General features: G+C 42.9%; 1 protein-coding gene across 2 annotated transcripts in view; it reads right to left on the bottom strand.

Annotated features, from left to right (window-relative positions):
- The window catches only part of Nup98-96 (nuclear pore complex protein Nup98-96), a 127,853-nt gene that overhangs the window by 60,807 nt on the left and 53,973 nt on the right, over nucleotides 1-13,073 (bottom strand). For both annotated transcript variants that reach the window (XM_084602149.1, XM_084602148.1), the window contains exons 12-14: nucleotides 11,819-11,933; nucleotides 9,883-10,020; nucleotides 6,845-7,062 (exon numbers count right to left, since the gene is read on the bottom strand). In XM_084602149.1, coding sequence (XP_084458275.1) covers nucleotides 6,845-7,062; nucleotides 9,883-10,020; nucleotides 11,819-11,933 — 471 coding nt within the window. The remainder of the gene's footprint in view (nucleotides 1-6,844; nucleotides 7,063-9,882; nucleotides 10,021-11,818; nucleotides 11,934-13,073) is intronic.

The following is a 13,073-nucleotide window of genomic DNA, read 5'->3' on the forward strand; positions in this document are numbered from 1 at the left end:
CATTGTAGTGAGTTTGACAGTTTGTTCTCTGAACACAGTTACTGTCACCATACATTGTTATGAGGCGCACCGCATGAGAAAAACACAGGAAGAGTTAGGGCTGATGTAGTTTTTGTTGTGGCATTGCAGTTCCATGGCACTGCAGATATTCAGTGAGGCATCGTCGCACTCCGATGCAGGGGGAGAGGCCTGCGGACAAGAGTAAGGAAAAGTTCAAATATTCTGGCATATTACTACTATTTCAAAGCTAGGTTCGTTTTTCATATAGGTTGCATGTAGCGTAAGTGTCCTTGTTATAATGAACTTGCAGATACATTCCAGAAGAGACTGAAATGGCAGCACCACCGGCGGCAGCACCTGAAGCACCACCTGCAAAACGGTATGTGTGTGGCTGCCCAGTCAAATTAGCTGAACAGATGGCAGAAGATAAATCCTTTTATTTGATGCTGCAAACTCTGCAATTCATTACAGGGCACGGGTGTCACAAAAAAAAAAAGGAAGAAATTCTAAGTGAGTATTTCCAATCTTTGTTCGTTGCATCACATTTTCGAACAACTGAATGTCAAAATAATGTGTAAGGGTAAAAGCGAGTTGGTTTTACCACTTATATGCCTGTGCTTTGTCTGTGCAGACTTTCTTGCTTGGTCAGCTTTGTGCTAAATTTACCTTGAGTGTTCAACCAACTGCCTAACAGTGTGCACTAATGTGAAATGCCTGGTTTGCAGAAATGCAGGAGAGGGCAGCAGCCAGGAAGTGATTGTTGAGGCATGCATGGACCACCTTGCGCAAATCAGAGAGCACCGGATGGAAAAAAAAAAAGATTCTATTTCATTTTTTTGCTTGCGCCTTGAAGCCCGATTGCGCAATTTGCCTGTGCACATAGGCCAAGATCTCATGCACCAGATTGAAACCACAGTATATGAGGCTGAAGTAGCAGTCCGAGACCCTTATTTTTGAATAGGCTGTCTAGTCCAGGGGCCATGTTACGTACCGCTCTCAATACAAAACCAGTCTAAAATCATGCACAATGCCTCACTTAGTTGGTCGGTCCTGTCTGCTGGTCAGGATGACCAAAAGAAGCAGAGAATTGCAACCATTTTAGACTGGTTTTGCATTGAAAGCAGTGCCTAAGCTGGTCCCATATTGTGTTTTCTACTGTTTGTAGCATGTGATAAGAATATCCAAGACCTATTCCTATTCAATTTTTATATTCTAGGAGATCATTTGATACTTTGAAATAGGCAATATGAAGGAGCACTGAACAAGGGTAAATGGGGTACGCCTCAATTTGCAAGTCAACTCAACGTTTCGACAAGTGGACTTGTCTTCGCCTGGGCCCTGACGAAGACAAGTCCACTTGTCGAAACGTTGGCTCGACCTGCGAACAGAGGCGTACCCCATTTACCATTGTTCAGTGCTCCTTCATACCGTGTAAACCATATTCTTCCTCTCGTTCTACCTGAAATATGCAAGTGATATAGAGTACAAATGGCTTTTTCCTTATACAAACTGTGTGCAATCTACGACTGATCATCAGTACCTGTGTTACTACCTCCTTATTAACAGAGTATCTCATTGCATTTGTAATTACTTATAATTGCTATGAAGTGCAAATTACCTTCAGTCATAACTTGTGTTACTATTTCATCAATAATAGCTCATCCACTGCATTTATAACATGGTATTTAATACTGCATGTCCTGTTCACGTTTAAGGCATCTTTTTTTCTGGTAGACATTGTTTCTATTCCATTTTTATATTTGAAGAAATTATGTGATACTTTGAAATATGCAAGTGATATAGTGTACAAATGGCTTATTGCTTATGCAAATTTTGTGCAATCTATGACATCGTCAGTGCCTGTGCTGCTACCTCTTTATTAACTTAATATCTCAATGCATTTCTGATTGCTTATGACGGCTATAGAGTGTAAATTTTCTTATCTTGTCACAACTTGCGTTATTACTGAATCAATAATAGGTTATCCATTCCATTTAACCTGGTATTCAATACTGCATATCTTGTTCACGTTTAAGGCATCTTTTTTTCTGGTAGACATTGTTTCTATTCCATTTTTATATTTCAAGAAATTGTGATACTTTGAAATATGCAAGTGATATAGTGTACAAATGGCTTATTACTTATGCAACTTTTGTGCAATCTATGACATCGTCAGTACCTGTGCTACTACCTCTTTATTAACTTAATATCTCATTGCATTTCTGTTTGCTTATGACTGCTATAGAGCGTAAATTTTCTAATCTTGGCACAATTTGCGTTATTACTGCATCAATAATAGGTTATCCATTGCATTTAACCTGGTATTTAATACTGCATATCCTGTTCACGTTTAAGGCATCTTTTTTTTCTGGTAGACATTGTTCCTATTTCATTTTTATACTTGATGACATTGTGCAATACTTTCAAATATGCAAGTGATATAGTGTACAAATGGCTTATTACTTATGCAACTTTTGTGCAATCTATGACATCGTCAGTACCTGTGCTACTACCTCTTTATTAACTTAATATCTCATTGCATTTCTGTTTGCTTATGACTGCTATAGAGTGTAAATTTTCTAATCTTGGCACAATTTGCGTTATTACTGCATCAATAATAGGTTATCCATTGCATTTAACCTGGTATTTAATACTGCATATCCTGTTCACGTTTAAGGCATCTTTTTTTTCTGGTAGACATTGTTCCTATTTCATTTTTATACTTGATGACATTGTGCAATACTTTCAAATATGCAAACAGCAAACAAATATAGGGAAAACAGGTGGCTCATTATGAGACATGAAAGAAGCCAACAGCTACTTGACACCAAGGAAACCATAAGGGATTTTTATTTTTGATAAGTGAAATAATAATGAAATCGTACAGGTCATTGTTTTTAAAGTAAAAGAAAAATCTACATGCAGCTCATGGGATCTGAACCCACAACTTCCGAATCTCACGTCCAGTTCTCTACCACTGACTTATGGCAATGGCTGTTCATTTTTTTACTTTCTTAGGTATTTCGGTTGCACGTCCTTGAGGGAATTCTACTTATACAAACTTCTGTGCAATCCCTGACCTGTCATCGTTTATGTTACTAGCCTGTTATTTATAGATGCTTTTACTGCACTTGTGTAAGTATTGTTGAAAAGACTTCATGATTTACGTTGCTGAACATGCAAGAGAACATATCTTGCAAGTTCTCTTGGTATAAAATAAACTTCACCAGTATTTGAACCCACCTTTTTCTACTCTCGATTGCCAGTGATCATTGCACGTTGCCATGGCACCTCACCAGCTGTGACGAAGTAGTGCGTAAGGTGGTCACGCACTTTCTTTGCATACCTGTAAAGCAATTGCACTGTCAAGTTTTATTCCATTACCAATATAAGTCACCTGACTGCATGTCACATAAAGCCAAAGTGTTAATATTCTGGGACTGTACACGACTGCAGAGGACTATACACCATTACACCATTACAGAGAAGGTTTCTGAAACGGGTTCTCCTCAACCTTTCAGTGTACTGTGTTCTTACTTTTTTCCTTTTCCATTTTTTGAAAGACATTAGGGCCAATTAAGAGTTTAGTAGATCTATAATTGTGATTATCCACACCATTTACTTCATGTAGCATACAGGCAAGTATGTTCCTGTTTCGGTGGTGTATACATTGCACAGATCAGTACAAATAGTTGAGGAATTACAAACCACATACCGCGTGGCATTAGAGCCTGTGAGTCGCTGTGTAGCGAACACGGAGCTGGCGGCATCATCTCTCCAGCTCCCAGGCAAGAGATGCCCTTCCCAGTCTTCAGCGTCGGCAGAGCCTGGCGGACAGTAAATGGAGGAGGATTCTGCGGACTCTTTAAGCAGGTAGTTGTGCAGCACAATGCAAGCACCAACGTACCTGTTGATGTTAATAGCCTTCGCCTTAAAGGGTCGGCGCAGAATCCTCCACCGCTGTGCCAGGATGCCAAACGCGTTTTCTATGATGCGGCGTGCCCGGCTCAGCCGATAATTAAATACACGCCGCTCATAGCCAGATGACCCAGACTGGGATGCAGTTTCGTGCAAGGCTGAAGACAAGAACATGACATATAAATCAGAAAAACATTGTGCAATTCTTATTTGCATGCAGTCCACTATAATACCTAGCATCCTACTAAACTTCTCAGAAAGCATGGCCCTGAGCCTCTGGTGAAGCTAGAAAGTTTCAAGCACAAAGCAGAGTACTGTCTCAGGCTCATATTGCTCAATGTATAAAAATTAAAACTACAAGTGCGTTGGTACTCGTGCTACTACATGCATGTGAAAGGCATTTCAGTAATGCAATTTCTATCCGCTTTATAATAGCATGTTTATTTGCCGATATCACCAAACCAAACACCGTCTAAGTAGGTGAAGAAAATATGGTGCAAAGATAGATTTGCAGCATTGCACAATAGTTTTTATGCTTTACACTGGCACTGTTCTGCTTTCTTGTAGTCGTAACATATGACAAACGTTCACACCAGAAAGACAATGCCCGGAGAAGCAAAAAAAAAAAAAATTAGGATTAGGATTATGGCACATGCAGATAACAATGATAGAAAAAGTGCTGTATCATTGGCAGGAACAAAGAGTGAAGTCAAATATAGAAGTCCTCTACCTCTTCTTGGATATGGCCTCATCATAAATTCCTTCAACGGGAAAGCCTCGTCCCCAACAAAGAAGTAAGGCAGTGGGCCCTCGGTGCCAATAGGTGCTGCCGCTGGGAAGCCCCACTCGCCCCGAGAAACTTTGCTCTTTAACGTTGATGCGGCAAAAATTCCTCCGTCTGACTCGCTTCCACTGTGTCCCATTTCGACATACAGGAACCTGCACAAAAAAATGTACATAGTTTCAAATTTAGCGCACACAGAGCAGCAGTGGATGCGTCTGTGATAACTGTAGATTTAGTTTCAACCGGTAAGTGGATTTTACAATAATATTATGTTTGCGCTTGTGTAGTGCTTAATTTTGAGCATGAAGTGAAGTTCAAAAGCTTGCATGAACTGTTGCCCTTTGCACAGTATCAAGATCGACCAAGTGCCTTATATTCACACTATTTGATGGTTTGCAACCATGAAAGCTTGTGATGGTTCTTCAGGTTATTAAACCAGTGTTATTTAGCTGATGCTGCCAAAATTGTCATAGAATACAAAAGAAAGCGTAGCAGGGGGCAGCAGAAAGTCAGATGGGTGGACAAGGTTAAGAACTTTCAGGGGTCAAGTGGATGCAGCTAACACATGACCGGGCTAATTGGAGGAATATGGGAGAGGCCTTCGCCCTGCAGTGGGTATAGTCTGGCTGATGATGACGACAGTCTTACCTATAATGGGCATCACAGACAGCAAGAAGAGATTTGCTGAAAAAGCCTTTGTAGTTGTAATCTGCGCTGCCAGAGTTCGGTGGGCACTCGATGGTGATGTGCTTTCCGTCGATAGCACCGACACAGTGTGGCATTTGCCATCTTTCTTCGAAGTCTGCTGCAATCTGCAGGATAAGTTTCAATGGTGTACTTCTATAAGTCAAACTGAATTACATTGGTCACTACTAACACATTATTCCTGTGAAGCATTGCGGAAAAGCCATGTGCACTAACAATCTGTGTCATTAGAGCAGAGCAGCAAGAAATTTGGCTAAAAGATAAAGTTTACCTACCTTTAGCCATCCGTCTGCTACTTGTGGATGGGTGACATAGAGCGGTTTGAGAATATCCCAAAGTGCCTGGCAGACTGTTGCCACCAAGCAGCTTGCTGTTGATCTTCCGATTAAGAAATTATACGACAATTCCCTCAGGCTCTGACCTGTGGCCAGGAACCTGCAAAAGGAATAAAAAAAAAAAGAAAAGCTGAACATCTACATATATTAACTGTGATGTTCACTTGTACACCAAAGATATGATCCTCGTATATAACCTCTCCGCAAGAATTACATTAAATTGTCCATACAGAAAAATATGCTCATTCGTTGCTATATGCAGCATGAGCTGTTGAAATAAAATTCAGCCAGCATTCAGTTATGACATGGTCATAACTAAAGTACCAGCTGTTACTATAGAATGTAATAGTAAATATTTGACTGATATGTGAAAATTTTCCATTTTTAGAACAACGCGGCTTACCTGAGGGTCATTGCCAAGCGGTCTGGTGCTGATATCGCACTCCTGAACCTGGTATCCTGCACAGTGATTGCGCTTTGTACCAAGTTCAGGAGTGTGTCAAAGGTCCGCGGTGGCATACGGAGGAATCTGCGAAGTGCAAAAAAAAAAGAAAGAAAGAAAGAGGTTTCGCGCGCACTTAATAAATTGGAACTTGGGCTTGAAATGAAAACTTACTCTCTGAAATACTCCTCGTCATGAGCCCTTAGCTCCGGTAGAAGGCGGCTTGCGTGCCCGGCCACCTCTCGCGATCGTAGGCACGGACGGACCCACCACCGACGCCGCCGTCGTTGTTTCTGCGCCGAGCGCGCTGCAACTGCTCGCGCGGCCGCAGCGCACATCAAAACGGCGACGACGTCCTCCTCCTCTTCACTTGAATATTCAAGCATGATGCTTTACGGGCAAAATTGAAAGTATGCTGGACGAGTGCAAGGGTGGCACAAGCGTTTCGCGTCGAAGCAGACGGAAAAAGCGCGCGAACGGCGTCGTTCCCGGTGGTTCTCGTTCGGAACGAGAACAGAACGAGAAGGCGACAGTCGCAAGTGTGAACACCGGTAGTGGCGAGCTCCTCTCCTCTGGTCGCGCGACTGGTAGTCGCGCGACCGCATCTAGTCGCAAGTGTGAATAGACCTTTAATGGTACTGCAAAACAGAATGCACTTACCTGTCCTTGACAGGAATGGTCAGAGGGGCCCGAGAAGAGGGTGATTGAGTGATGGGTGTGGAAGCTCGGTTCAAGGACGGCGATGCCAAAAAGTTGGAGGCATTGAGGTTCTCTGAAGTGTCCTTGGAGTCGATTTTCAGAGCCTTAATGTTCTTTCGTGGAGTGAATGGCTCGAAGCTGTCCTCTTCATCCTCCAGCCCTTCAAACAACAAGGCTGCCTGGAGACACAAGCCAGAAACACTACATAATCAGGCGAGAAAATTCTTGAAAGATGTATCGCTAAAGTGTTAAGATATGCTAACAAATGGGCAGATGAGTCATACTGCAGCTAACCTTGGATGTAATTCCTGCTCTACGATAATCCCCAAACATAACTGCCAATAAAAATATCCCAATCATAACACAGCAGCGGACTTCCCTCCAGAGCTGTCGCGGGAATTCTAGGCAGTTCCATTTCACCTTCCAGCTAGATGCGCACTAAAATTAAAGGTATGCAACGAGGCATTTCACATTTCACCAAAATTGGACTTTCTCAGGCTTGTCCAATATGCCTGGCTGTGATGCTGTGCTGAAAGCTGTAGGTACCAGCCTGGTGTATTGCCTCCGGTGCTCAGCCAGTTACGTACTGCAATGCTGCTGAACCTTACTGTATGTACAAGTACACATAACTAGAGGTGGGGGTTCGAGATCACATGAAATTGAAACAAATAACATACACGGTGTTTCACGTAACATAAACCAAGGATTTAAAAACAAGTGAAGCTTGCAGCTGGAGGAAACCAATGACATATTGTTTCTCGCCATGTAGTGTTCATCGGAGTATTTTCTACATACCGCTCAATTAGCTAATTAACTAAGGCTAATTATTAAAGTCTTTATTATTCACTTTAGGGCAAAGGGCACTTCATTAAGTTGCAGAGGGGGTTAGGATACAACCGACACAGTTTTTTCTATTAACATACATCCTACGTGATCATATTTTCCAGCTTTTAAAGAAAGCCCACGAGATAAGTGAGTGCAAGTCAGCGGTTGAATGCAAGTGAATGGCTGAGTGGATATGAGTGTGTTTGAAAAGTTGTGCAAGTGGACGTGAGGGAGAAAAAGTGAGTGGATGCGAGTGAACGTGGGTGGCTGTGGATTATTGTAAATGGGTGCATGTTCTTGTGAGTGGCTGTGGGTTATTGTGAGTGGATGAATGTATTGCACATAGTGTTGGATAACCGAAGTGAGCTGAATGTGTCGCGTTTGGTTTATGGTGCTTAATGTTTCAAACGGATTCAGACTATGGGGACACCATAGTGGAGGGCTCCAGACTTTCTCTACCACTTGGGGTTCTCTTTAACAACCTCACACAGTACACAGGGGCCTTGTGATCCACCTCTATTGAAACATAGCTGACGTAGCCAGGATGGAGCTGGCGGCGGCTTGTGACCTGGAAACGTTAGGGCGACTGAGCATATCGTATTTACACGATTGTGAGTCGACCTTCTTTTTTTTTTAAATTGAAAATCCAAAGCAGGGGAGTCGACTTACAATTGAAACGAAAGCATGGCACTGCCAATAAGAGGAGGACAAACGATGTATCAGAGATGCTACGGCAAGTTTGTTTCCTTTATGGCTCTAAGAAGAAATATTTTTCACTTTACTTTTACTGTGCGCGCTGCGTGCACCGAGCCTATAGGAGTGTTGATAATTGATGGAACAGCCGCTTTTTGCACGTCGGACACGTCGGGTCATGTGACGCGGCAGCACTTCTGGGAAATGCTGAAGGTTGAGACGGAAGAGCCGTCATTCGTCCTGTAGTGCTGCGTGGAGTTGGCGTGAACGTTCGACTGTGGCCGGCCACAGTCTGCAGTCCCCATCAATGCTTGTTAAGCAGATAAGGAGCCAACAAAAGGTATAGCCAAATCCACATCCATAGCATTCTCCACACCATTGGTCTCATACATGGTTCAGCCAACAGTTGTTGGGCCTTTTGTCAGGTGCTGTTTCAACACCCAATCAACCCAGTTTGCACTGCTGGCTTGCTTCGTTTTGGTGCCATGAATGTGACTCGGCCGACGCTTTTTACAACCTCACGCCGACGGGACGCGTGCGAAGGCCCGATATTCCACTGCTCTACCAGTAGATCGTGAACATGTGGAAAGTGGTACCAGCCAACTTGGTGCATAAGAGCTTCAAAAAATGTGCTATCAGTAACGGCTTGTATGGTTCCAAGGACGACTACGTCTATGACAGTTGCGATGAAGCCTCGGATGGTAACAGTGAGGGTGGCGACGAATGAGAATCGGATAACCAGTGACCTTGTGGCGGTCGTTCTAAAAATGGAATGATCACCGAATGTGCTGTTGAATCTTTCTAGTATTCTTTTTTTTTTTTCATGGAGTTCAAAGAAGGGTGCGGGCTATATGCAGGTTATACATGAGTAAATATGGTAGTTGCGAGTGTGAGTGGATCTGAGTGCAAGCGGTGCGAGTAGTAGTGTGCAGGTGGGAATGAGTGGGTTTGGGTGGGCTTCAGCGTGACTGGTCATGAGAATGAGTGAGCCACTTCTCATGATGCCAATTTCTGGCTGCATCCACACAAAACTAGCTATTTTTTCAGTAAAAAGTGCTAAGGCAGCCAAAACGTTTGCTTCTCCTATCAGCTCACAAGTCTTGTGGTGAAATTCGTTGTAAATAACAGTAACAGTGAGAAAAGTGATTAAAATACAATGTGATATGCACTCTGAAGCCAATGAACAAAAGATAAAAACTTACACTGTATTCGCATAAACATAGTACTTTCCCTCATAACTTACAAAAATAACCTACCTATTAAATCTGATTGCTGGGCTACTTGGTGCATGTGAATAACCTACCTATGTTGGCATAAATTTTTTTTACCCATGAAAGGAAATAAATGCTAATGCAACTGAAACTACATAGGATGATGATGTACAGAGAGAAAGAGTGAGACAAGGGTAAGCTGAGATCTGTTCTAAAGTGTTTTTAAGATAACGCTACAGAGAGGCACTTCGAGGCGAATTTGGCACTGACCTTGCCAATCTGAGCCTCAACAGGCTTTGGCCGCAGCTTGTGTGCTGGCAAGGGAGACACCTTGTAGTGGGATGCTAAGAGTGCCTGCTGAGCAGCTGGGTTGGTTGGCTTCAGCAGCTCCTCTCGTTTGTGTGTTTCCTGGAAGGGTACAACACGGCAGTGTTAATGACTCCCATCTGTGGCTTCTCATGCAGGTCCTTGGGCACGTACATGCACTCTGCCACTTGCTTAATCACTAATCCTTTAAATTGTGCTTCTATCAGCATACACATACTCATTAGCATACGGTCAAAGATAAAACTTTACATGAAAGGCCACCAGACACAGGTATAAAGCCCCACTTTAACCAAGCTGCACAAACGTGCCGCTGTGGCTTAGTGGCAGTGTCTCACTTGGGATTGGTTTGCTTTATAAGGTTCGACGTAGCAATGTGACTCAGGCTACGAGGGATGCTGCAGTAGAGGGCTCCATAAGTTTCGACCACCTGGGGTTCTTAAAGTGTACGACATCGCACAGCACACGGGCGCCTTGCTTTCCGCCTCCACCAAAAAGTGGCTGCCGCGGCCAAGCTTTGATCCCGCGTCCTTTCACCCGAGATGCAATGGTCGTGGAAGGCCGGATTCCAAACTGACCTTACCATCTTAAAGAAAAAGCTCGAGCGTGCTAGCTCAGCCAAGTGTCATATGGCCTTATGATGTCACAGAATATGACAATCAGTCAGTGCATGGTGATATCATGTGCTAACTAGCGGAACCTCGATTATACAACCGTCAGGGATACGCATAAAAACATTGCATGATCGAAAATCTTGCAAAGCTGATGCATTCGCATTATACATGCACCTGCAACTCTTGCTGCCAAAAATTTATGATTCTTTCCCCCTACGTACACGGGGGGGTAAAAAGTTCTCAGGCCACAGGGTCTGCTTCTGAGCAGTATAGTCAGGCAGCTACGACGGCCCCAAATCTCAAAATACATGTGGAGGGTAGAAGAAGCATTATTCTAACCTCTGAGATCATTTATAGCTTTAAGGATCTCACGTGTCAGAATATGCTGACCAGAAGCAAAACCTACGGCCTGGGAACTTTTGACACCCCCCCCCCCCGTACATTTTTAAAGCGCCCTTATTTTTATACTGCGGCAGTTAACGCATTTACTCGCATATTTTGCGCCTTTATTTAATTCGAATTAAGGTTCCGAACGGGGTTCACAAATTATGCAATTTCGCCAACTTGTCGATTCCTGAACTCGTACCATCCACTGGCCAAAAAAAAAGTTGGCTCTGAAAACGTTAAGTGAATGTCAATGTGCATCGTCACATAAACAGGGAATGCATAATCAGGTTTCCACTAAGCCACGTGCCAGAGCTATGCCAGTGATTTTTCCTTCCTGTCAACGCTCGATTTTCTTGAGAACGGGGCCTTTAAGGTGGCGGCACACGTTAAGCCTTCATCTATGAAAAGCTATTTAATAAGATTATTAAATACACACGAGCAATAGGCATCCCATCAATCGTCTTCACAACCCAAAAATTTTTAAGCTAGCTTCCTTAGTACAGAACATATGGGGGATCGAAAATAATGCTCCTCCTCTCCCCCTCAACTCAGCCCACGCAAAAAAAGAAGAGAACAAGTCACAATGCCGCCCCACCAAGCCCCGTCCACCTCTACAAATTTCTCGCATTAGAATTTTATCGTGAGTAGCATTTCATGGGGCCCTTAAAGCATAAATTGCACCTGTAGATATTTGCGGTTGCAGTGACAATTAGAAACAAAAAATGCATTCACTGTTGATAACCTTCCATTTACAAACTAGACACTGTCAGCATGCATCTCCATATTATGCCTCAATCTACAGGGGCGGTGTTTCGAATTGTCTACTGAAAACAAGAGCGCATGCACGTCAAACCATCTGTGCCAGGTGGCCACTAGCGTACCTTGAGGATATTCCTGAAGAGTGGGTTGTCTCCGTACGGGTTCATCGACAAGTACTGGAGCAGCTGCTGCGTCTGCTGCTGCTGTGCCTGGTTTGCTGCAGCATTGGGATCCATGCTACAGGAAAGAGAAAAACATGTCACCAGGGCAAGTGTGGGGATATCTAAAAGTAGAAACGTGCAATACCAAAACCCTTTGCTTACTGCCAACAGACACTAGTTCCCTGCTGCGGTGCAGAGGCCTCATTTTGAACAAGCCGCACGCCTCGAAACAAAACAAAATGGCCAATTTTGTCAAAATGATCAACTTTTCTACTTTCTTTTTTTTCGCTGCATCCTTTGGATATACCTCTCTCCTCACAAGAAAATCATACCTACATCTATAAAGCTGGCAAATAGAATTTTTCGTATCTGTGGCTGTCAAAAACTGCGAGTTACTCACACTTATGTGGGCAGCTGTGTATCACAGTTCCTACTCGTTTTCCCACAACAAAGCACCACCATCTTAGTATCCCCATAAAGAGGTGACGTTAGAGGACCAAACCGTCTGTTGGCTGCAATGCAGCCTTTCTCTGTCCAAAAGTAAAACCACACAAGGGGATAAACAATGAGATTGAGGGAAGAAACTTTAGGGCAGATCTTCAGATTTTGCTTCTGCAATTCTACAAAAATGATAAAAGAATGATTGTTTACTGCATGTGAATGCCAACATATTAAAAAGTGATATAGGCAAGTTTGTCAATTTTTCTATGTGCATGTGCAACAGGTTTGAAATTCATTTTGATAGCAAGGTCTTGCATATACCTTGTATATACCGGCTGTAATTTTTCTTTAACTGTTCACAGATCGTTATCTTAAATCCTACGAGAGAAACGTCGTTGCGGTCTGTGCAGGTGGATTGTACAGCAAGGCTGACATATGTACATGACTGAGCTCAGTGACTAAATGATTATGAAATTAACTATAACCTACTTTTGTACTTTTGACATTAAAACACACATATGAAGAAATTGAAGGCCATCAATATAAAAGTCTAGTCCCGTTTTTAGATCCTCTATATCGGCAATGCAGATCGAAATAGTTAACGTCAAATATATGCCTTCTTTTTAGCTTGGAAAATAGGCTTCTTGCAATGCACATTTCTAAAATGGCGTTGCTTGCATTTCTAATACAGCAAATATAGAAGCCATTTGTCTATTTTATGCCACAAAAGCAAACGCAATTTCCCCGACATTACTACGCCTAGCGACTGCATTTT

This window comes from Amblyomma maculatum, chromosome 4 (assembly GCF_055883805.1).
Source record: "Amblyomma maculatum isolate TAMU_Amacu chromosome 4, ASM5588380v1, whole genome shotgun sequence".
Taxonomy (NCBI): Eukaryota; Metazoa; Arthropoda; class Arachnida; order Ixodida; family Ixodidae; genus Amblyomma; species Amblyomma maculatum.